Below are 25,470 nucleotides of genomic sequence, written 5' to 3'. Positions count from 1 at the left end.
AGCATTTATTACCAAGCAGCTGCTCTAAGAATGGAAAAGCTCCATGATCTGTCTTTTAACTGGAAGATTTCTTTCAAATAAAAATCATTTCCTGCATGTTTGCTTTAAATGTAGTCTTAGTAATGAAAATATAGAGATATATAGAGATAAATACACACACCAAAAGGCCCCACCTTGCTCTTTGCAGTTACTTAAGTTTATAACATTATGTTCTGCCAAGTTCTCCAAGGAAAATAATACGCATCTATTTGATGACATGGCAGCAGGAAGGTTGGAGTGTATAATGCAGGAACAACTGATGTGTAACGAGTGTTGTGAGGGGTGCTGGGATTTAAAACCAGATTGGGAAACATTTTACAGAGCTAAGTGATATTTCCTTGTGCACATCATGTATGGAAAGGGACAGAAGCAGAACAAGGTTATGGTTACATAACATTAAAATACAATGTGTACTAGTTGAAACCAGCTCATCATTAGGTAATAAACAAATAATACTGGCACTTGTCTCAGCATATTTTTAGCTACTTGTGTAACTGTGCAGAGAGGTACTTCAGCAAACAGCAAACCTGCATTTTCGTTGGGGATGAGTTCTGAAAGCAGCAGGAGAAAGTATTTGGCTGCACTGCAAACAGCAATGCAAAACGTGCGACTCCTACCAGTGGCTGCACCAATAGCAGGTAGCGCTACTAGTGGAGCTACTGCTTCAGCAGAGCAGGGAACAGGAAGCGATAAGCGCAGCTGCCTTAAACATCATCTCTGGGATGGAAGGGTTTCATACCAGTTCTGCGCTGTAACTGCCCGGATTTCTCCGATGCTCACAAAACTCTATGAGGGGCGGCCCCTCCGCGGACCCTCCTCAGGTACCGAAAGAGACAAAGCTGCTCGTAACCTCTGCTGCGCCGGCTCCATCTTGTGGCCAAACGTTCGTACACGGACAGACATTTCAATGAGATCCCGAACCTTCTTAGAACAACTCTCACATCAACACTGATAAACAAACGTGTGAATTTCCTCCACACATTTATAACAAGTGGCTGGAATGTCTCTGGTAACAGAGAAATAGGGAGTCTGATTAAAGACGAGATCAGTGCAAACAAGCATTGCCTGTTTTCTTGTGCAGTGCTACAAATATTTTGGCTGATGGATCCATCCATCGATTTGCTTCTCCAGACACTTTTTCAGTGGCTCTCATTAAATTAAATGACAGCACTTGAACTTTCAGACAGACTCTTGCCTGTGCAGCTCATCGTGCCATCCCCAAATCTCAATAAGTACGTTCAGTAACTGCCTGACCACACAACTATGAGCTTGGCAAAGGAAAAGACCAAAGACAACAGAAATCACAGGAAGCAGGTAGCCAAATTCTGAACCAACCACTGCATCACAGCTCAACAGGTCCCTTATTGGTAACTCAGATGCGTAAATTCACATTTTAGTGTATAGCACAACTACGTACCTTCCTCAGTGAGTGGTTCGCTTCTAGCAGTGTCAGTGCTGGCAGCAGGAAGGCAGTGACCGGGCAGGGTGTGCTGGGTTTGCTGTTCTGCCAGATATCAACTTGTGCATTATTGGATAGAGCTCCTAAGGATCAAATGAGAATCTGCACTCATCTCTCACCTCAGTACTGTCTGAGGTGCAGGACTGCAGCGATCAAGAGCACACACATTATGTTTCCAGAAACCTAAACAGTTGTTGCTGGGTATGTGATAAGTCTAATTGCACACATATTTTGACTGTTCTAACATCAAAGGTACATCCCAGATCCACGTGACATGGAAACAAAACAAGTGTCTGTTTACAAGGAGTCACAGATCTCAGCAAAACATGTTTATAGAGAAGAGTCTTTCCATACGTCACACAGAGTGACCATGATGTCCACTGGTAACAAAGCTGCCTTACCTTTCCATGTGTATGTAAAGTTAAAGACCATTCCGCACCCAGATTTCCATCCTGTGTCTTTCGCAGCTGTGCTCAAATACCTGGAAATAAGTGCAGGTTGGCACACAGCGGGTTAATAGTAGCAGAGTCTCTTTCTTAAATCAATTTTCTCACAGCTGCACTACTAGAATTCCTTGCTAGATGTTGCATCAAGAAAAGATAATTGCATTGAATTCTGCTGGGTTTTTTATTGATATGAATTACTCATGGTTACTTTTCACCAGCAGATGGCACAGCTACAGGTTTAACAGCTCTGCAATTACTAGAAGCTCCCAGAGAGACTTGGCACCCACAGCTTCAAACTATAGTTTTGCTTCTCCTTTAACAGCTCTTTGGATTTGCATGAAGCCAAAGCTTCCAGCAGGAAGCTGAAAAAGAAGTATTGCCGTGTCTTTTCCAGGTCCAATTTTATCTCTCTTCTCTTTGCACTCTCGATACCATCACAGGTCTAGGCACTGAAGGCTGGACACTGAGCACAAGTCTTAGCAGGAGCAGCTGAGGGAACTGGGGCATCATTTACTGCACGGGAGGCTCAGGGGGGACGGTATCGCTCTCTACAGCTGCCTGAAAGGAAATGGTGCTGAGGTGGGGGTCATCCTCTTCTCCCACATAACTAGCAGTAGGACTAGAGGGAATGGCCTCAGGTTGTGCAGGGGGAGATTCGGGTTGGACCTTAGGAAAAAAAACACGTTCTGAAAGAGAGATCAGGTGCTGGAATGGGCTGCCCAGGAGGTGGTTGAATCACCGACCCTGAAGATGAGAGCAGAAGCAGCACAAACTATGCCAGTGCACTCTTCTCCCATTGCTGTGGCCAGGAACAGCCATGATGGTGCCAGGAAGTAAATTACATTACTCGCTAACAATTTATTCTGGTCAAAACAGAACAAGAAATCCTCTGAAGATTATGGGTTACACGACTGAAGCGCAGGTGAAAGCAAAAGTGAAAGGGTAAATTCCACACCTCGGCCGCTGTTACCAGCAGTGACTGCATTTCTTAAGCACCCAGCGCTTCCCGGAGAGAAGGGCAATGGCTTGGCTGAACTTCTGGACCGACCCAATAAAACCATGTGACATCAGACAAACCACGCCATAGCAAGGTGGCTTCTGCTGACTCCTGGGCCCTGCAAGCTGACAGTCCATGGGTTAGTCACAGGTATGATGTGGGAATGGTGTTTGCAGGACAGCTCTAGTTGGGTTCATATATCTATTTTATCCAAACATTTCAGATGGTAGCAAGCTCCTTGCTACACAAGTAGCTACAAAGACTATATAAAACTTATTACCCCTACACAGGCCATTCAGAGATTTCTGTTATCTTTACTAGTTACCTTGAAGATGATTCTACAGTGAATCCAGGCACAGAAGGGTGCACGTTTAGAGAAAAGCAAATAATGTTTCCCCACCTCCACATTCAAGTACAGTTAAGAGGCAACAGCTACGTAGGATCACTGAAAAGCTGTCACATTTCTTTTTACAGCGAACATTACTGGTGTTCAAATGATTCATACGTTTAAGTAAAACCAAAATACACTCGTGAAGTTTCAATGCTTTAACACAGAAGCATCACCGTGAACCCATTCTCAGTGCAAGTGAAGAGCGCGACAATACTTGAAGATCCTGAGTAAGGAATTGAGTTGCAATCGACTCTCCTGGTTAATTAATTGCTATCATTGTTCCAGGAGGTGTGTGGCAGTTTGCAGATTGCATTTGTTTTGAGAACGTTCACTCCCTGAACTGGACGTTCAGTTTAATATGCTTACTGTAAACACCCTCCATTACCCCTCAATGTAAAAGACCACAAGCTTCCTGCTTTGAGAACGTTTGGTCAAACTTAACTGAAACAGTTTCCAGAGGTAATTTACCTCTTAATTTATTTTAATCCCCTAAATAGAACCAGGCTTCCAACCACTGTATTTAACAGCCACAGGGAAGCAAATTTAGAGGAAAGAATGAGGTGGAGAAGTACAGGAACAACTGAAAGCTCAAGAGCAGGGACACAGCCACATCCAGCCACTGAAAGTCACGAGCAGCACAGAAAGGTCATTTCTCTCTAGACACTGAAGGACTGGCATGAATAGAAAGCAATTTTCTTGACTACTTAATAAAAGTTTGAGGGGCAGTGTTGTAGCTCATATTACGACACAGCATCACAGCATTCCAGGGCTACAACTTTCCTCTGCTTTTTCCCTCCTGGGCAGTTTCAAAACGACTCCAGACTGAATGTTGCTCAAGCACGATGGCTCTCAAAATGAATATGCAAAAGGTTTGCCACTCAATGCCCATCATCACAACACGCAACAGCAGAAACTCTCACCTCTGTCACCTCCACCATACAAAACAAAGCAAGCACAGCCAAAGATGCCAGCCAAGGTTTTCGTACCCTCTCACCATGAAATACATCACTTACTTTGAAAACAATCTGCTATTGACAGTTCTCACAACAGCAACAAAAGCCAGAAGCAACGCTCAGTCTGCACCACCAGGCATGGGATGAAGCCAGAAATCCTTGCGTTATCAACTCCTACATACACGAAGGCAAATGGCTCTGAAGAGCTTTCTGCATGCCAACCATAAGGAAAATGCAGCAGAACAGTGTGTATGTGTGTGTGTGCGTGTGTGTGTGTTTCCCCACTAAAATGCAGCACTCCATGTTCTTTCCCCAGGTCAGACCTCCTCCACTTTTTTCTGCCACCCTCTCCATTGGACAGGAAGCAGGTCACCTTCTGCTGGAGCTGATGGGCTCCAAGGACAAAACGCAACAGTTACCTACTCACCTTCCAACCATAAATAACTTTGTTCTCTCCTTTCCAGTGAATTGATATTTACATGAAAATGTATTATCAATCAGCTCGATGTAGGTGTTGATTTGCTGTCATCTAACACATTACGTAGCAAAGTGACAGTGCAGAAGTAATTGTTGTCAACTCTGCATCTTCCTGGAACTTGTGACAAGGAGCAGAGTGCTGTGCAGTGCTCACAGAAACGGCTCTTGTGAAGGCACAGACACCGGCTTTGTAATCATCGAGTGCTATGGGCAGGTCCCTTAGGACAGCACAGTTAAGATTCACAGCTAAAGTCACGTCACACATTTACAGAGCAGCACCACAAATAACTTTATAGTAATTTTATTTACAAGTTACCATATGACACCTGTAGTACTACAGTTCTTATAACACCATTAGCAGTAAAATAAGTCACATCTAGAATAGGAGGCAGTAGAGAAAAATGTGCACAGAGAATGCAGAAAAGCTACTCGGTTATAATTAAAAGTAGGTATCGTTCTAAACACTTTGAAAGCACGGAGGAACATACAAGTTGAGAAGAGCAAGTTCTTCACCCCTGTTAGTTCTACAGCATTAAAAGTTTTCTAACAGTGACATCTCGGTGTGATGAACGCTACACATTAGCAGTCAAATGCAAGTGGTGGGAAGATAACTGTATCAATACCTCATCCTTCTGAGGAAAAACAAAGCTTCCCTCTCTTAAGGGAAAGTTATCCAGGGCAGGTTTAATGGCAGGAACGCTATCAGGGGGTCAGGAAGGACAGAAGTTAAGACTAGAGAGTTCCCATGCATTGCATATTGCCTGTGCGTTCTTATCTGGTCTTGAGTTAAGTAGTTGGTGATCAAAACCAGCTGCAGCATTCCCCGAGTCTTTTTACAGCGCCATGATCTAATAAGGCTGTGTGTTGCTTAGTGGAATCCCAGAATTGAGCAGAGAAGAAAGCCCTTCTGCTCTCTTATAATCCTTGGCTCTAACGATGCTGGTGTTGAGCCCGGGCCTTTCTCAAGAGGAAAAATGTGGAGGAGCAATTCCGGTGAAGCTCTCTAGGTCTAGATGTGTTCTGGAGATACGACTCAGAAGAAAACAAACTTACTGCACCATCAGATGCAACACTTTTCTGCTTCAAAGTACTGCAGCGGCTCCCAGAAAGCAAACAAGTGCTGCGCAGGACTTCTCCTCCCCCCCCCCCAAGAAAACATCTTCAATAGCCTGAAACAACTGTCAGTGCACAAAATCCATGCTAGCAGCAACCACTGGAAAGACAATGCAAATAAAAGCTGCACAGTAATAATTACTTCCACTACTAACTACACACAGGATATATTGCTTTTGGTACAATGCCATTTATTGTTACAAGAAGAAAACCAATGATTAAGTTGAGCATACATGAATTATGCAGACCTTTGCCATGCTGGAATAACAGCATATTCTACTTAGAGAAATGTCATCAAGTCAGCTGCAAAAACGGCTTAATGCAGTTCTCCCCAGACACCAAACAACCCTCAGAAAGAAGCCTACGAATTAAGTTCCTCTATGAAAGAATGTGTTAAGAACTGAGCACAGTTTTATTTTTCCTTAATCCCCACCTTCCTCTGGTGCGCTGCTGTCTGCTGCTGCACACGAGAGCAAACACAACACACAGCTACAGTGACAGCAACAATGTTCATTTGAGCACTCGTGGATGTGCTCCCTCCATGTGTGTGCCACAAAGAGCCTGCAAAAGCAAACACACGTACCAACACTAACAAAACTTTTTTAAAGCACAAACACATTAACAACTCTTTAGCCTATAAACTTGAATCTACGATGTCTCAACTACGAGATGGGATATTTGTGAGCCTGAAACACTCCCAGGAATACAGGAAGGTTTGACAGTCAAAGTTTTCTCACGTGCTATTGAGATTAAAGCTGAGCTCGGAGAAGGCCCGACTTCAAACCCTTCCAAGTTTTCAGCTCACCGCTGATATCGTCGGCTCAGCTTCAAGCCAAAATCCTGAATATTCAGCATTTTGCAGATTTAAGGCAGAAAAGCACCTTCAGAACAAGCTATGCGCCTCGGTGGGTAAGATGAAAGCAGAAGGTGCATCACTAGTCTCTTGACAAAAGCCGATTCTTGCTGTGTTATTTTTTAAACTCGTGGCATTCTCTTACAGCTTTGGGTTTCACTTTTGTTGGTTTTTTTTTGCTTGAAAAGCCTGAATTTTGGAACAGTTTTTGGTAGTGCAGAAGAATGCATCACAGCCAGGGAGAAAGCAGCTTCCCAGTTATTTCTGGCTTTTGTATTTGAGGCATTAAACAGTAAGGTGGAATGAACAGATCGCTGCACTGTGCAAAACCAACCTGGTGCAATCCCAGGCGCTGAATGACCGCGTGCACTGAGGGAACTGCTCTGCCTATGCAAGTTTTCTCCCCAAAGCCAGTGGCTGGAGTGTAACCAGCAGCCCTTAAGTCAATTGCCTGTAAGCAGGGCCCAGCTCTGTGAAGAACGGCCTTACAGAATAGTTAAAAAAAAAACAGAGATCTCTAGAAAGCAAACAAATGGAGAGTTGTGAGACCACGAGGAATCTACAGCCATGCAAAATAAGGAGAACAAAAATGTGACATCAGGTCGGTCACAGCAGTCAAAGGATTGGGGAGAAAAATACCACCATGGAATGTATAAACCCTGAGGAAGAAACACATCAATGGAAGACAGTAAGTCAGCAGGATCAAAGGTCAGTTCAGTCCAAGATGCAACGGCAGGAGACAGAGAAGCACTTCAATCAACCAGCTGGCACAACCGGGAATACCACACAGAGCCACAGAAAGCCTCACAAGGTATACGCAAGTATTCAGCCTGGTATTTTAGGGGAGAAGGCATGCTGGGTTTCCAGCACTTTCGAGACATTTCTTCCTCTTTTCTGGGGAATCAGAATAAGGATTCCTTTTATCACCCCTCGTGTGCTAAAAGCCACTCCTGCAGCAAGTGAAACTAACACCTGCAGGGTCACACACTGCTCTGCCAGAACCATCAGCAGCGTGGGAAAGGGAAAGAGCTGAAGGACGGGTGCACACTGTGAGGGAGATGTGGGCACACTGCAGAGAAATGGCACGGGGCCTCCAGTGCTCACAAGGTATTCAAGGATGTACAGCCAGAAAAGTTCAAACCAGGCTCTGCTGAATAATCTCAGGCTCAAGTTCCCAACAGCAACAAAGGACTGCTTGTCACACCACACCTTACCCAACTGCACCGCTCCTTTCTGATCACTTCAGGTTTGCCTCTCAGCAATGCACATCCCATCACCAGATCGCACGCTGCGCTTCCAGCAGGAAGAGTGAAAGAGCAGGAGACCTGCCAGGACTTTTTGCTTACCTTTCCTGAGGATTTGCATCAGTTTATGCAGCAGGACCAGTAATCTGTTGTGTATCGCCAGAACTGCACAAAGCTCAAAGTTCGGTTTGTGGAACAACCAAGACTTGAGCTTCACTTTGAATGAGAAGACGAGGAAAAACACTGTCACAGTAGTGAGATGTACTGAGAAAGCAAGCAGAGTTCTGGGAAATACCTGAAGGAAAGTGCAGGGTGTGAGTACCTTACAAAGTGGAACCACAGAGGTTTCACAGAACAGTTTCCATACCTTAATTCCAAGACCAGCCCTCGCACAGACACAGCGTGATAGAACCTCAGCCCTGACAGGGCACTACCAGCACCGCTCACCTGCAGCTGGCAGTACCTGAAGGCCATTCTGCAGAGGAACCAAAGAGCTCTTCCAAAGCACTGACATGGCACGTATTGATGTGATACAGTTTTAAAGTCTTCTACAATTATCAAATGTTAATTTTTGCTCAGCTTGTCAAGCATTACGCAAATGTTACTCAGTAGAAAGTATAATGAAACACACAGAACACGGAAGTGAGAACTTTTGTCTGCACAGAAAAATACTGGGGTTGTAGCTCTACAAAGCCCAGCAGCACCAAATCTACACAGCTTATATTCTGAAGTAATTCCTCAAAAGACTGTGAGAGCATGAGCTCCTCCATGGCACTCTACCTATGAGAGCTCATCCCACCCCAGCACTAAGGCTGCACACAGACCCCAGAACCCATTTCTGCAGTCTCCAGCTCCAAGGTCTCAATACCCACTGCCCTTCAAAGCTCACAGACAGGAAGGATCAGTGTCCTGTTCTGGTGGAACAAAGCAAATAAAAGCAAAGCATTTTCCAAGTAATCCTAACTAAACAAATGTGACAAAAGCACTGAGTCAAGCAGTAGCTTAACAAAACCTCTGCTGGGACAAGATGCAGGTCAGTCATACTTTGAACTCACTGGAACATGCACACTGCAATACAGCACACTGCTCGAGGGAACAGCCAAAGGCAGCCATAGTCAATGAGAAAGTAACATGCACAACTGTACATACGGCAAAATTAAACTCCTAACATTTTGCAACAAAACGCGCACTGCTGTGAAGACCAGACAAGGGATGGAGAGATGAACTTTAAGGAGACAGTCATTAGAGATGTTACTGACCTGTTACTGACAAGCACCTGTTAGTTCCAGGTCACGTTTTCTATGCTGCCATACTAATTACAGAAGTTTCAAGCTGCCATGATCCAATTACACCTTTTCTCAGTTCTTTGGCACAACTGGATTTCAGACTAAAAGAATATTCATACAAATGCCATTACAGCGATTTTGGAGCACATTCCCAGAAAACACAGAACGTCTCAAACCTCGGCCTGAAAAGAACCCCTTTCATATCAAAATGAAAACATTTGGTCTCTAAGGGCTGCTCACGTAATTCTTTGCAAAGTTTCCTGGGAAGTGGGCTACATTAACATGGCGTGAGCCAAAGGCATCGCTGCGCCCAATAGTCTACAGTGCCCATTTCATAACTTGCTTGCCACAAAGATACAGCACTTCTGCCTGTCCATAAACTTCGCCTGCAATGCTTTGGATGGCTCTAACTTCAAGCTGGTAATTGCTCACACACTGAAATAGACACACCTGTGTATCCAAAAACATGAATGTAAGCTACCTGCTCCTGCTCCGTTCAGGAGACTCATTTAGCCGTGCTGATGTAATACGCATCAGTGCACTCGGACTACAAAACAGCAGGCCATGTTACAGCAAAATCTCAGTCGTTCTACACATGCACAGTACTATGCTGGTTTGGTAATACAGGGACACGATTTAATGATTTTCTTTGCAGTTGTTTTTACAAGACTCGGATGCCAAAAACAAAACAGAACATTAAGTTACCTGATTTAAAGAAGGAAATCACATATGTTTACAACATTAAAAGAAGAAGACGAAATATAAACCTTTGCTACTTACAACTGATCTATACAGATTAACCAAATCACAAATCTGTCACAATATAAATGTTTAATTGTTACAGTGAATAAGAACATACAGAAAATGAAGCTTTAAAGGTTTTTTCTTTTTTCTTTTTTTAATATAAAATCTTCCTTTATTTTATTTTAAACTTACCATTAACTAAATGAGCTATGCGGGACCTGTGGGGTACGTGACTAAGAAGGCACCAACAGTACAAAGCAAAGACAAAGCTGTTTGAGTATTTAAGAGTGCTCTACACTGATACAACACAAGAAAAGGCAACAATAGTAAGTAACCCAGCTGCAACCTTTAGACATTTGTTCTAGATTTACAAAGGTAGCCCAACTTTTCCATTTTGTCCAAGCTTCACCACAGCACATGCTACAGAAAACCATGGTATGCTTCACTTTACTAATGTGCACTTTTCACTAATTTAGTGTCTTGATTTCAGTCATTAACTAAACCATTTTGAACCACAAACGCATTTAAAACTTAATAAAAGGACCATTTAGATTTTTGTTTAAACCACTGCATTTACAAAAATACTTCCCCTAAAATCTGGGATTACTTGAAGACATCACTGTACAAATATAAAAGTACTATGCAAGGGACCAAATTCATGAGCATGTTGTGTGTACAGGCCTATATTTATACCATATCACTGTGCTGTAACAACACAAATTCATCAATAACCAAGGACTATATAAACTACACTAACATAAGCAAATATATATTAATAAAGTTTAAACCTATAGTACAGTTGCTCAGCAAACAACTTGGACATGGTATAAATATATCGCAGCGTATTACAGTGGGCAGCAACAAGTTTTTCTTTTTCCCCATTCTGTAAGGAGAACCACGCTAAGCTCCTTGGGTTCCATTTGGCCACTGCTGAGTCACGTCACCATCTGCTACTCCCGAGATCTCACAGAGCAGCAGCTGCTCGGCCCATGCAGAGCGTTGTACACCTCGGACCTGGCACGTGTGTGACGGTGATGAAGAAGATTCTGGGGACAGTCAGGATAGCAGAATAAGATGCTTCCTTTGCCAAAGCATCCAAGAGAAGTTTAAGTTCGCCTATTTTTCTTCCATAATACAGTTGGAATGTTTAGACAGTCAACTGTTTACATGCCTAATTCCCAAAACATCTTTACCATAACATATATATTACTTCAGTTACAAGTTCCAGATCTCTGCTCTGCACATACAAAAACTAGATAAAGGTGGGGGGGGAGGGAAGAGGGAAAAAGTAAAATGGAGCAATCACTGACCTGACAGTGTTATAGGCACCTTCTTTTAAACATTTGCAGTATCTGACAAAAGAAAAAGTCATGCTTCTTCACTTGACGTAACAAATTCAGCCTAACAACGTTTACTGCATTCAGCAGAAGACTGATGGATACCAGTGGGTATGCAGGTACCAATGGGAGCCAGTTTGGTCCAGTAAGGACTGCTAAGGAAGAAAGCCTGAGAGCACCACACGTTAGCTAACACAAACCCTTGGCTTGTCATTCTGAGAGACAGATCGCAAGGATAAGTTTGCACCGCTCCAGAAACCCAAAATTAAAGTATTAAAAAAAGAATTGGGAAACGGATGAAATAAGCTGCCAAAATTCTTCCTTAATAAACTCGGATTGAGGTGTTACAAATTAATTTCAGTAACAGTCATCTTCCCAACCACGATTCCTGTAACAATGATGATGGTACAAGTAGCAGAGATTCTAGAAATATTTCAGCTTCTCAAAACTGCACGAAGCATTTTGGTAAAGATGTGTAGAAACGTCAGAAGAAATTCCTACACAGGTATCAACAGTCAAGTGCATAATTTCTATAGAAACGTGGTTTTTTTTTTAGCATAGGTTCCAAACCACGATTCCCAGATCACTTGTGCAGTGTCCTGACTACGCTCATTATGTTCCGCACAATAGAGATGTATGTACCACAGGACCTTCCTAGCTGAAAATGCCCCTTAAAATGAACCCTTGCTTATAAAAATTAGTTTTGGTAGACTAAGACTCAAACTCGAAGAAAAGATCTGAAATGGAATCTCGTAAGCACCCTTGCCTATTGAAATCTAAGAATGGCTTTCTTATTTTTGAAAAGCAGACTAAGTGGAATGAGGAAGCCTGGATTCATTAACAGCAAGCATCCTGTAATACTGCAGTAGCAACTGAATCTGATTTCCATTCAAACACATTACCCAAGAGGAAACCAAAAACTAATTCTTTATGTTAATGTGAAGATATAAGATTTAAATTTATTTCCAGGAATTACAAGTGCATTTTGTTCATATTAGCAAGCAGTCTATACAATCCATTCTTCACTGCTGCCAAAATAAATTGAGAAGACAGCAGAGATATGAAAAGCTAAAAATAGAGCTATTTTTTCCTAAGTTATTTGTTGAATAGCATTTCAGTTGAACACAACTCAGAGGTAACAATAGATTTTTTTTCTCTCAATCATAGGCATGTGGCACTTAAACAATCATCTTTGCACAGAAAGCTTTAACAGTCATGCGAGGGCACAGTAATCATTTTAAACAAGGCAAATTTCTCACCACAGAGAGCAGTGGGGAAAGAAAAGGAGGCACTGCACTGGAACATAACACCTAGTAAACTCCACATCATACAATTTCAGTAACAAATACTTGAAAAGATCATTAAAAGGTATACAATTTTAAACGTTATTTAGTGCTAGCTTTGTTTGGTTGTCCTAACTCAGCATTATCAGAAAAGTTTGATAGTACTTGACAACAGAACAGTACTTTATGTCACGAGCTCATGGAGGCTGGATTACAAATCACCATAGTGTAGGTTGCAAGAAATGAACTTGAGATGCTGACATGCTGTAGGAGCAAAAGGAAATTCAAACTTTCTCATTTAAAGATGCAGTGTTCCTCTCTGCGAGAATTCTGAATGTCAGTGATCAGATTCAAATGTAAAACTACCAATCCTCATTTGAAGCATTTCATTGGTATGAAGTATGCAGTCTGAGTTTATTAACTCCATGTTTTGGTTTCTCGCTTACCACATTCGGATGCCTTCCACAAAGAAAAGCATTCACCACCAGGTCATCGTGCCATTATGTTCTTTGTTAATCTCCCATCACACAGGGAATAAATAAGTTGGCAAGCTGCCACTCTTTCTCCTTCCACAAGCCTTATAAACATGACCACAAGGTATGAGCTTTGGAAGTACTACCCCCCTCCCAGCATGGCCGAACTTAAAATGATCTCTTTTGAAAAAGGCGGGGAAAAAAAAGGTACAAATTTTGTCAATGCATGGTAAAATGTTTCTTAGATGAATTCAATTCAGATGGGTTCCTATGTGGCTATCACACTGTATAGAATACCTGTATGTACAGCACAGGACACCCAAACAAGTGCATAAGCAAGATTAACATGAACACGACTTATGCTGTAATCCAGAGCATAATGGTAAAACCCCACTCACTGGATGCTAACCATTTCTATTTAAAAAGGAAGTGCAAAAAAAATCTGGGATGTCACTGACTTAAAGTGCCCTGAATAGTAGTTTTTCTAAAAAAAAATGCCAGCGACTTGAGTAAAGTCAGAAAAACATAGTTCATGGTGTAAACTTCGCATCAGTTAATGAATTATCTTCTTGGATGTTAATCCAGGAGTGAAAGGAACCACTGCATCTCTCAAACCAGAAAGCAAGCAGTTAAAACATGGCCAGCAGTAGGTGCACTTACAGTACAGTACTGCGACAGGTCAACAATGGGCATTACGCATAGGAGTGTCAATTACAATTCTTCAGGCTTAAAAGATTCATTGAAAGCATGAAAAGCCAAAACTACCAGGAACTGCCCTCCTGAATGGCTCAAAGGAGTTAGTGGATAAGCTGAGAGAGGCCACAAGACATGACCAACAATAAAGAACTGGGAAGAGGATCAGCAACGTTTGAGCATGCCCAGTCCTTTAAGTCCTTGTCCTACAAAAAAAAAAAAAAAAAAAAAAAAAAAAGCAGAGACATTTCAGTGAAGGAAATTTTAACATTGTCTTAAAATATTCTCCTATTTCTCCCTTACTCCAAATTCTACATTATTTGGTTACTGAAGAACTGCACAAAGCTAACACAGTGAGAGCCAGGTGATAGCAAAGGGCTGCAGAGGAGAGCAGAAATATACAGGAAGAGGCTTACAGAGCAGTTTGAGCCAACTGCTGGGGACTGGCCTTCATTAGGATGTCAGCTACTTACATTTAAACGAGGTGCAGTGGCATAGCTAACAATTCTGACCACAAATTACTCGTACAATACCTAGTGAATCATTATCTACTTCAGTCAAATACTTAAATTTCAGTACATTATTGGCCAAATCAACTCTTCAAGCAGCAGTACTAAAAGGAAACATTTCTAGCAGATCAGAAATTTCCCACAGCACTGGATCACTGACATCTGCACTCCTAATCCCTTTATCCCTAATACAACCCAGGAATGGACAGTCTGGGCAAAGGAGGCAAGGAGCAGAGATCATGAGCTATGATTTACCACAGTGTCAGCTATTTGCTCTCCCTCCTTGATTCAATGGCCTACACAGGCTTCATTTTACTCCATTTAGAAAATTTTCCTCCAGAACGTGCATGCAGTCCTAGTGCTTCTTGTACAGAATTAGCTTTATACAACACAGGAGGGAAGCAGGCACTGCCTGCCTTACTGAAGTCAAACTGTTTTTCAAAATTAAATCCTGATGAAGATTTCAGTTTTGAGATTCGTGGATTTTTTTTTTTTTTACAGTAGTTTAAGAGATTTCTCCTCCGCACATTAAATTTAAGGAAGAGGTTCTAAAGAGCATTTGAAGCCACATGATCAAATACTCTGATATCTTCTATGAAGATCGCCGAAAAGTTGTGGTTTCTGTTTTTAAGATTTGCATTTCAGAAGTGTTCTCATCGCTTTTACTCTGAGAATAAAATCAAATATAACGCTTATTCCTTAAATGCAACCTGAGAACCAGGTAAACATCTCCAGACAACCTTGCAGACACATCAGCGCTGCAATCTGCACTCATTTCTTCAGTAAGAGAACAGGACTGAGGTCAATTGAACAAGCAGAAAGTTGCACTTCAGCAGCCAGTCAGCAAGTCAGTGGAAATTGTCAGCTAAACATTTCACTAGCAGTAACCACCAAGTTTCAAGATTCTACAGGCTAAATGGATTCTTACCGCTGTAACTTTACCTATGCACAATTTAAGATCGATATCCTGGCTGGAATCTAGCAGTTTCCTCAAAAATCAGTTCTTTCAGCTTTTCCTTCGGCAAGTCATCCAATTCCATATCAAACTTGAAGGGTGCTTCAGCTACAGGCTTGATAAAATTAAAGAAAAAAGGCAATAATTTGTCTTGTTTAAACTATTATTGTTCTGTTGAAATTAACAGAGATTCTGAATGGGAAAAAACATCTAAAAGTGCGTTTCACAGAAACAAGCAGTATTCTGCAGTCTATGAGGAACAACTCATTTAATTAGTTCCTTATATGCTTCATGTATTAGTTTTAAAATGTTTAGATCAAATCACAGTGAAATGTAAAACCAATCATAATAATTGACAGCAGCTCCTATCTCAGTAACTACCTGAACAAAAAGGATCTGAGACATCAGGTTTCTCAGAATAAATCTGTCCCCTAACTCCAGTAAGCTCCGTTTTGGGGGCTTTTGAAGCACAACGCAATGACAAATTCTGCTACCTCTCCTGCCTCATCTCAGCCATTATGAAATAAACCCACAGATAACTGAGAATTCCCTTTCAGAACAGCACTCCTTAGCATATATTTATTTTTGTGTTCTGCCTCCAAAACGTAGCACTGGATGAGAGATACAAAACAAAAGCAATTACAAACACACGCCATGTGAATACATTTCTAACCAGGTTGGTAAAATGGTACCATCCACTCTTCAACTCCATACCACAAGTAGAAACACTGTCTATAAACTAATGAAGACAACAACACATTGTATCACTTAATCAACATTTACATTGTAACAGAGTTCTTACCTCATCACTTGGATCGTAATACTGTTCCAGATATGGATGGGCTAAAGCTTGTTCCACTTCAATTCGCTTATGAGGATTAAAGGTCAACATTTTATCCAACAAATCAAGTGCTAAGATGAAAAACAAGCAGACAAGAGCTTAATGCACACTCCAAACGGCAAAGCACAATAAATGCTACTGATGTTACATACGGAAGAGAAGCTTCCCTCAGTTTTGTGCTAATTTTCATTTACAGCAGTAGCAGCAACAGAAACAGCAAAATGCTTCCTCTGAGTTGGGTGGTGCGTCTTTTTTTGCCCATCTTACCAGCTCTCCTAAGTTACAGAATCCTTTGGCCGGCTCTGGTACATTTTAAGAACAAACGTAGAAAAACATGCACCCTTTAAAAGGCCCTACAGCATCAAAATGAATGTCAAGGGAAGAAATGCACAGAAGCCTATGCACAGAACAATCCACATTCAACACCAGCAGAAGTTGAATGAGACTTTCTTCCTTGTTCAAATATGGCATAAAGATCCAAAACAAGATAAACTTTGTCTGAAGTGAAATAATCAAGATTGCTTTCTTATTTTGAAAAGAACGCTAAGCTACTGCAATCACAGTACAGAACTACAAGCACAACCAGCAGCTCAGGAGATACTCCCCAGAGAAAAATGCCAGTGTGTTCATGTCAATGAAATTCACACAAAACTGTATAAACGTGAAGGTTCTGTTAAGCAGAGTGTGAGGTCTGCTCAAATTCTGGACGGGCATTACAGGCTGGAGTTACTGCAATTGTTCAGTTACTTTGACCATTAACACATTGTCCTTTTCTTGGAAACGGTGAATAATGATGATAGAAGCAAGAAGCTGACAGGTATTTGTGAAATCATGAGCTTCCACTTCATTTTTTCTTATTATCACATTATTAAACTTAAACATGGGCTTATTACTGCACTGTGGCGGTTCTGGCTTTGTATCAGGGTAAGATGCCTTAAATATTTTCATTAAATTTTGACAGACCTAGAAACCGCCCTGCTTCCACCACCCCAAAGCATGCTGTGCACGCTGCTTCTCACTGAAACAATAGCAAAGAGCTTTCTGAAAACCTGCTCCAAAGATTTAGATGGAAAGGTGTCACAAAGTCACACTGACTGCACGTTCCCCAGCAGCTAAGCACATCAGCATCACTGCCATTTAAGCTGTCAAAAACCCCAGTAAAAATCTCTCATGCTGACGAGCACAGTTACAAAAACAGTATAAATCACCGCTGTTTCCCTCAATAAGGATGATCAGCTCTACTGTTTCAGCTGCAGAAATCAGCTTTTTCATGGCACTTCAGTACCTGATCATACTCACTGAAAGCACATTATTCTATCAGTTCAATAAACTCAGGTGACAAGAACTGTGTCAAAGCAAGTATGAGAGCTATGCTGCACATATAGCAATCCTTGAACTACACAGAATAGAAGCTAGAAGGAAATATCAGTTACGTAACAAAAACTGTAAATGTCCAATGCCAACGCTGAGTATCTGAATGAACTACACTTTCTAAGACAACTGGTGGGATCCCCATTTTTACAAAGAAGTTAAAGACCATAAAGCAATTTTCAACTTGTTTAAGAATGAGAGTGGAATTTCATGCTGGTTTATGATCTCACATCTGACTGAGATAGGCGTTCTGAGGGACCCCCCAGCGTTCCAGTTTTAACTCAAACAAATTGTTAAGGTGGTTCTAAAAACAATCCCTTCCTGCCATTGATTTTGAGTTCATTTTCACTTCTGAAAATCTGATACAATGTAATAGAGCATAAAATACCTTTGGGGTCAGCATTGGGAAACAGCCTGTTCCATGGTACCTTGTTTTTGTGTGGTAGGGAAAGCAAATAGTTTCTGGCTTTTAAATTTATTATACAATTCAAATCTTCTTGGGAGGGGGATCCGAGTATACCTATAAAAATAAAACACAAACAGAACTGCACTCCTCTGAAAGTCACCTTACCGCAATCACATCACATTTCTCAAAAGCCAGTGTTAAAACTGCTGCAGAGAAGAACTGACACCACGTGTTCTAAGAGCACAGAGTACCACACAATGTTCACAAACCCTTACTAACAAGGTGCCGTGGGGTTTTTTTTCTCATAAATAAACAAATGCATTTGAGTTACCCAATGAGCAGCAGTTTGTTTATAAGATCCAACTGATATAAGTTTACTGACAGAAACTTTTAAAAATGGATTTAGACATCTTGGTATGTGAGCTGCTTTGTTCATTGATTTTTTTAAAGCACGTCTGCTGATATACTAACTAACATCCACCAGCCACCCTCAATCAATGATTAATTACATGAATCACTACAGATATAACTTCAGGGAACACAAAATGCACCTACAGATCCATAAATTATACGTCCATAAAGACAATCCATACACACATTACCCTGGGTTAGACTAAAGGACTATATATAGACTAAAGGGACTACAGGATTAGAAGAAAAAAAAATGGATGACTCAGACTGGTCCATCTGGTAGTAACGATGAAGAGAAGTGGATGGATGAGGAAATGTCACTTCATCACGTAGAACTTACCAAGGATATGGTTAAGTTGGTCAAGGTAGTGTTTTCCCGGAAAGATGGGTCTGTTGGAGAGCATCTCAGCCAAAATACAGCCTACTGACCAGATGTCAATAGACTTGGTGTAACCCTGCAAGTAAAGCGAAACCAAAAACAAAAAAATACACTCTAATTCTGTTTTTGCATAATGGTGGTAACACATTCCTTTAGCAAAATGCACTGAAGTAATTGTTTAAATGCATCGCGCCTGTTCACACTGTTCAATTTTTCTGGTATATAATGAAATAATTAAGAATTGCAGATCAAAAATACTGCTTCAAATAAGTAGCGAAACCTGAAATACGCAAGATACAATTTTACAAAAGGATTCACTAATGTTACCTGTGCATGTGACTGATCACATATTTGTGAGGCTCCCTAATTCTGTAGCCAATTTACATCAACAAATTTCACCAGACCTTACACTAACTTGGACTCTTAAAAGTTTAGAGTGTCAGGGTTACTGTAGTTCCTATCATTACGCCAAATGTGAGCAGCAGGAAAAAGCCAGACTTCTACATATGTCAGTAAAAACCTTCACCACCAAGGGGGCAAAAGGGCAACAGATTGTTGGTTAGCTGGTCTGTAAACATGGTAGGAAAGTAAGAAGCAAAAATGATGTGAGAAGGCCAAATGCTGTGATAAGAATGGGACAAACAACACCTTCAGGTGAGTAACTCACATTACACATTTTGGTATCAAATCCTTCCCTTACGCTGCCAAGCGCATGGATGTGGTAACTACTGCAAAGGCCATGGAGGTTTCCCATTAAATCTTACAGAAAACGGATGGACTTTAACAAAGGCACAGAAGAATGTAGGAATAATTCCAAGTATTAAAAAACCAAAGGGATGATTTGATTAAGACTTCAAGAATATACGTAGGATGGACATGCAGCAAAGACCACATGCCTTCAAAATAAGACTCACCCTCATTATACATTCTAAATCTAAATGAAGATGTCAAGATTAACACTAGGGCAGCACTTTCAAACCTTCCTGAATACACTGAAGGGCCCTCATTACCAGCATTTCTGTTCTGCTCTACAAAAGACCATCTGACAGATTAAGGCCTCATGAATGGCTAGAGATGAAGCATATGGGGACTCAAGCACATCTTTACGCAGCTGTGGTATCCAATAGTTGTATTTGGAATCTCAGATTTCCAAACTAGTGGCTATGTTGTAAATCCATTTCTCTGTCCCTCAAGATTATGCACGTGCTCCAATTGTAAAGAAAACAATCAATCCAGAGAGGGCAGGAGTAGGGAGAAGAATCTGGTGCTTACAAGTGAAAAATCAGCAACAGCAGCACCACAGCAACACACTGCAGTTCTCACCTTTGAATTCAGCATGATTTCAGGAGCCCTGTACCAGCGTGTGGCCACATACTCTGTCAGGAATCCTGTGTGATCATGGTCTGGATCTGCAACACGAGCCAGTCCGAAGTCACAAATCTGGTTTTAAATTAAAAAGAAGAAAAAAAGAGCAAGTATATTAGACATACAACATACAGCTCCCCATCCTGCAATATTACTAAGTCACCCCACCTACCATGTATCAGTGATGCTAGCAAGTGTTCCCAGAAATAAATTATTTCACAAAGGCTAAAAAAAAAAATAATTTGGAACTCAAATACAAAAAGGCTACTTGGATAGGGCCCCAAAGACGGGTCAAGGAGAATAAGTAGCCTGAATAGCTTGAGGGAAAATATTTCTGACATACAGTTTATACTCTGCTGTGGACTCATTTAACACTGTATCTGCCAGGAAGGTGGTAATGCATTCTGCTCCAATTTATTGGAATTTTACCAAAAAATGAAGAGATCAGGCTTTCCAGCAACAAAAACAATTAATGACCAACACATCTGGAGCACAGTTTACACCACTTTACAGGAAGTACCATTACAACAGCATAGCTCTGCAAAAAAAAAACCATCATGAGATAACAGTGTATTGGAGAGATTACAGGTTGCTGAAGGAAGCATGAGAGCACAGAAACCCACAAGAGAACATTTTTCAGTCCTATGCCAGGAAAATAATTTTATCTAACCATGAAAAACATCTCCAATGTACACCAGTGAGATGGGCAAAAAGGAGAAAGCGTTCTTAACTACGCTCTGATAAGGAGGCTCCGTGGCTTTCAGAGCCATTTACTGTCCTTCCTCCAAAGAGAAAGAAAAACTGGAAACGTGAAGAAAGACAGCAGAGCAGCTCTGTCACAACGCCATTAAAGAAAAATTTACAGCGTTAAACTGAAGAGGAACAGAATTTCTAATCTTGTTCCCCTGAAAGCATGACTTAAAGCTGTTCATTTTCATGGGACTCTGTTTTGAATTTAAGTGCAATGATCACTTTGTAAGCACGCATGTGCGCATAACACAGACTGGCAGAACAGCCCTAGAAGAAACAAGTCAGCACAAATCAGCACTCACCAGACAAGGCCCAACATGCACTAACTCTCTTTTCTATTCTGTTTACACTTTAGATGTGGTAATAACACGACAGTTCCCTTTAGGTTAAGAAAAAGCACTTGCTCTGTCATACAGACTACCATACTCTGCACTAGGAAAGCATGGTACAGAGGCCTGCTCTTTTTAATACCCAAGAAAGAAATCAGTGCAGTATTTACTGAGCTCATACCCTGCCACCCAGCAAACTTAATTTACTTCTTAGGAGCATCTTGTCTTGAAACACCTTTAACTGCACACACACAGCTGTGCTCAAACTGTTCTTTTCCTGCTTCTACTGCAGATTTTACAGCATTTCTTACATGAAGGGGCTAATGCCTCAAGGGACTTTGATGTGACAACAGCTACTGAAAGTCCCAAGGCAAGAGGCAGAGCGGCTTGTCCAGCGGGATGTGTTGGGAAAGGCAGACAAGGAGCAGTGGGAACACAGAGCAAACTATAGAGCAGACAGTATTTAGAATGGACCAGCGTACAAAGCATTTAAGCAGCAAAGGTTTTTCTTGGAATTCTGACAAACTTGTATGGCCAGCAGCCGGTTCACGTTCTGCAGAGGGTCAGTTATTGCTACTGTGTTTTTCAGTCAGTGTGCCAGAGCCACCACAAAAAAATCAGTGTAACGAGGGGGAAGACAGCACGTAACAGAACAGTTGTACCACATCAGATCAAAGCCATGTAAACTCCAATCTCATTCCATCAGCAGCCAACAAATCTGCATCTACCTATCTGCAGTATTAAGTCATACAGAGCCCAGGACTGAAAACATAACCTAGCAATGCTCTCTCCCCAGCTGATTGCTCTGCTTCCAATCAACACTGACTTTCATGTATCATTTTGGTTGTCTGCTATTATGAAGTTTTTTCCAACTCAGAATGGTGAACAGTTTCAATGAAGGCATTCAAGACTTGAAATACACACAACTGTCAGTTTACCTTCCAAGTAACCACTACTGTGTTTCAGATTGGTATTTTCACCAGCTTTTAAAGAGGCTGTTTCAAAGTCAGCCTCCAGATGGAAACAGCGATGCATTCATTAGAACAGTATAACAGAGCACAGAGTTCTCAAACATTAATCATTATTTTATGACAATTCATAATGATTTGGCAACCTTTCCACAATAAAAATCACATTAATCCCCAATAGCTCTATCACATTCATAGTAGTTCAGTTATAGCAGTTATGTAGCTGATGAAGACCATAGGAACATTTTTAAGAAATTTCCACTAACCTTGAGATCACAAGTGGTGTTAAGCAGCAAATTTGAAGGTTTGAGGTCACGATGAAGCACATTGGCTGAATGGATATATTTTAACCCTCTCAGAATCTGGTAAAGGAAATAACAAATGTGGTCGTTGCTGAGGTGTTGAGTCTTTAAGAGCTTGTAAAGATCTGTTTCCATAAGGTCTTGCACAATGTATCTGTAAGGCATCAGATGTAAGGCAGCAAAACAAAGCTGGTGGCATGTTACATATTAACCCCCAGTACCAAACAAAACTTCTAACACCTTTTTGTTTTTTGTTTTTTGTCTTCTTCTATTTGCTTCACAACAATTGGAACTACTTGCTTTACGGACTTCTAATCAAATCAATCCTGATACATGATAGAGACCCTTAGAGAATTAAGAGGCACCAGCATGTGGTCCCCCCAAGATAATCAAACTATTTCCTTACATTAGAGACTAATCTATATTGGAATCTTACAGTTAATGCTTTCTATCCTGCTTGCCAAGAAATAGAAGTTGTTTTCATTTCATGAGTAATAAGCCAAGATATTTGCTTCCTGCTGCACAAAAGCTTCAAGGTGGAAAATCCAATCACTTCTGATCTGTCTCTGGCACTTTCAAAATGCTCTCCTTTACTACATGTTTATCATGCTATACTGGTAAGCAAAGGACTATTTGTGCTCAAATTAAATCGTAGTACCTTCCATCATATTTTCTTTCCCAAGACTGAAATTAACATAAAGGGTTTTATTCTGCTTTGACAAAAATGAATTGAGCCAAAAATTTCCTTTCCTTTAATTCAACTCAGCTCCAGAACTCCTGGGGCGTAGTTCCATGACCGTTTTCCACCAAAACAGGATTAAAAAAAACTAACAAACCCACAGCCCCAAACACCAAACACTTCTACTGCCGTCTCAGCTGGGCATTTCCATCCCATCCTTTGCATGCTCAGATCACACCACACAACCAGGACACCTTTTCAAGAGCACACACTGACAGCAGCCAGTGGCCACAGAAGACTGAGCTGAAAAAGCACACTGCTAATTAACGAAGTGAGAACATTTGACCCAGATTCAGTTCAATGCCCTGTGCTTTTAAACAGGCAGACATCTGTGAAAATCTGGGAAGCCAACAGGAAACTAGATATACAGACTTAGTGAAATGATGCGAGTTGACTCCAAACTAAGGTTGGTATCACAGGCAGAGCCTCTCAGCTGTGACAGCCACAAGGTTAGACAGACACATGAAGCCAACAACGAGCACACATTTACCAGCTCGTGTGTCATTTCAGACTTCATACATGCAAGAAGCATTGCAGGGCTAGAGTAAGGGGGGAGGGATGTTTGGCCTCATTTATCCCCTCCCCCAAAATGGATCCTTTCCATTCGTTAGGAAAATCTTAGACAGTTACAGCAGAGCTTTACCATTCCATTTTCTCCTTGAAGCAACCTGATAGTTGTAACAAAGGTTCTGCATAAAGTGACTGTAGTTCAAAGACTGACTGGTCTAAATGAACACTGAGTTCTTTGCCTTGGAATATTTTTTTTAAATGTGGAAAAACCCAAACAAAACTGACACTCACCCAGGCACCAAACCTACCTACTAACACACTGGCAAATCCATCAAACACTACAAACTTCCACTCCTGTTTAAAATAATAAAAGCCAGCTTATTAAAATTTAGTAAGGATAAGGACGAATTGAGGAAAGCAGAGAAGGAGGTATCACTAAGCATAACAGATTTTGAAAGGATACACATCTTTCATTTGTTCAATAGTTGGAGCTCTGATAATATCATTTATTCCGATAATATTCTCATGCCTGAAGCGCAGTAAGATCTTTATCTCTCTCAGAGTTCTCTGGCAGTACGTCTGATGCTCAAAAGGACTGATTTTCTTTATAGCAACTCGAACCTTGTTGACGTTATCATAGGCAGAACTAGAACAGAATAAATAATACATGTTAAAATTTATCCATTCGATTAAGAAAGCAAGAATGCTAATTCTACAGAACACAGAGACTGCCCACTTGTTTTTACATTTATTTTTATCAAATGAAGGAGACAGTACAAGTATCTTTTAATTTGATGACACCGCAACAATATTTTTCTTCAACATATTTGGGTACCTACAAGTCATGACCTTTGGCAGCCAACTTTTAGTCTGCCGAATCCCAAGGACCTGAACAAAGACAGGCACGTTCACCTCCTTCATCACCCCGTGGAAAAAGTAAGTTTGACTCTTTTCTTGTACACTGTGATCAAGAAGCAATTTTAGGCAAGAAGTGAATCCTCGGCAAACCCATTCACTTTGGAAACGCTCTCAGAAGTCGTCTTTCAAGCAGCAGAATCCTACCCCACATCTCACTCCTCCACTGAACTGCATTTTCTGCACCTCCATGAACAAGGGAATGGGGAACTTGTGAGGACTCCTCCCATTTCAATTCCAAAGACAACAGTTCCAGAAAATAAACACCCTCATTTAGCGAAAGCAAGGAGCAGTGCTGTGCCGCAGCACGTGATGGTGCCCAGCATCAGCAAACACACCAAGGCCACACTGAGAGCACGCCAAAGTAAGAAGCACAGGGCAGCACTCAGAGCTACACCAACACAGGAGCTCCGGCCTCCTGCTCTGAATTCCCACCCACTCCCAGGGAACGTCACTGCCCCAGCCCAGCCATGAGGTTCTGCGGAAGCACAGCTCTCCAAACCACAGCCTCAAGTTATTACTGAGTGAAAAGGAAAGAATGGTTACACGGCTGTTCCAGGATGTTCTTTAAGGTCTTGTTTATATGAATGGCAATTATTATAATAATTTCTCTTTAATTACATTACCATATGCTTTTAATATAATTAGAATTTAAATGTGTTCATGATTTCTTATTCCTTTCAAATTTCTTCTTATTCGCTACTGCAATCTCCAGAATTCTTTAAAAATGCTTATCAAGCCCATACTTCACATTTATTGGCCTCAGCCATTTCACAAGAAAATACACCCCTTTTACTTCTCCCTCCTCCCAGAATCACTTTGACCTGCTCAGACCTGTAACTCATCTATAAGCACAGACCACATGCAAATGTTACATGCCTCTGGCAACACTGAACTCCAGTGCTCCACACGTGCTCCAGAATTCCCTGCAC

The 25,470-nt window shown here is 41.3% G+C and overlaps 1 protein-coding gene across 2 annotated transcripts in view; it reads right to left on the bottom strand.

Annotated features, from left to right (window-relative positions):
- Positions 1-6,907: 6,907 nt before the first annotated feature.
- The window catches only part of MAPK1 (mitogen-activated protein kinase 1), a 28,885-nt gene continuing 10,322 nt past the window's right edge, over positions 6,908-25,470 (bottom strand). The window contains exons 2-9 of one of the 2 annotated variants that reach the window (XM_015877533.2): positions 24,087-24,269; positions 22,339-22,528; positions 19,984-20,100; positions 18,622-18,736; positions 17,853-17,984; positions 16,055-16,164; positions 15,226-15,367; positions 6,908-13,994 (exon numbers count right to left, since the gene is read on the bottom strand). In XM_015877533.2, the coding sequence (XP_015733019.1) occupies positions 15,251-15,367; positions 16,055-16,164; positions 17,853-17,984; positions 18,622-18,736; positions 19,984-20,100; positions 22,339-22,528; positions 24,087-24,269 (964 nt within the window). In that variant the 3' untranslated portion in view covers positions 6,908-13,994; positions 15,226-15,250. The remainder of the gene's footprint in view (positions 13,995-15,225; positions 15,368-16,054; positions 16,165-17,852; positions 17,985-18,621; positions 18,737-19,983; positions 20,101-22,338; positions 22,529-24,086; positions 24,270-25,470) is intronic. The other variant, XM_015877532.2, reaches the window with a different exon arrangement.

The sequence above is a fragment of the Coturnix japonica genome, chromosome 15 (genome assembly GCF_001577835.2).
Source record: "Coturnix japonica isolate 7356 chromosome 15, Coturnix japonica 2.1, whole genome shotgun sequence".
Lineage (NCBI taxonomy): Eukaryota > Metazoa > Chordata > Aves > Galliformes > Phasianidae > Coturnix > Coturnix japonica.
The sequence above is the reverse complement of the archived record's forward strand: the minus strand, read 5'-3'. Positions and strand labels throughout refer to the sequence as shown.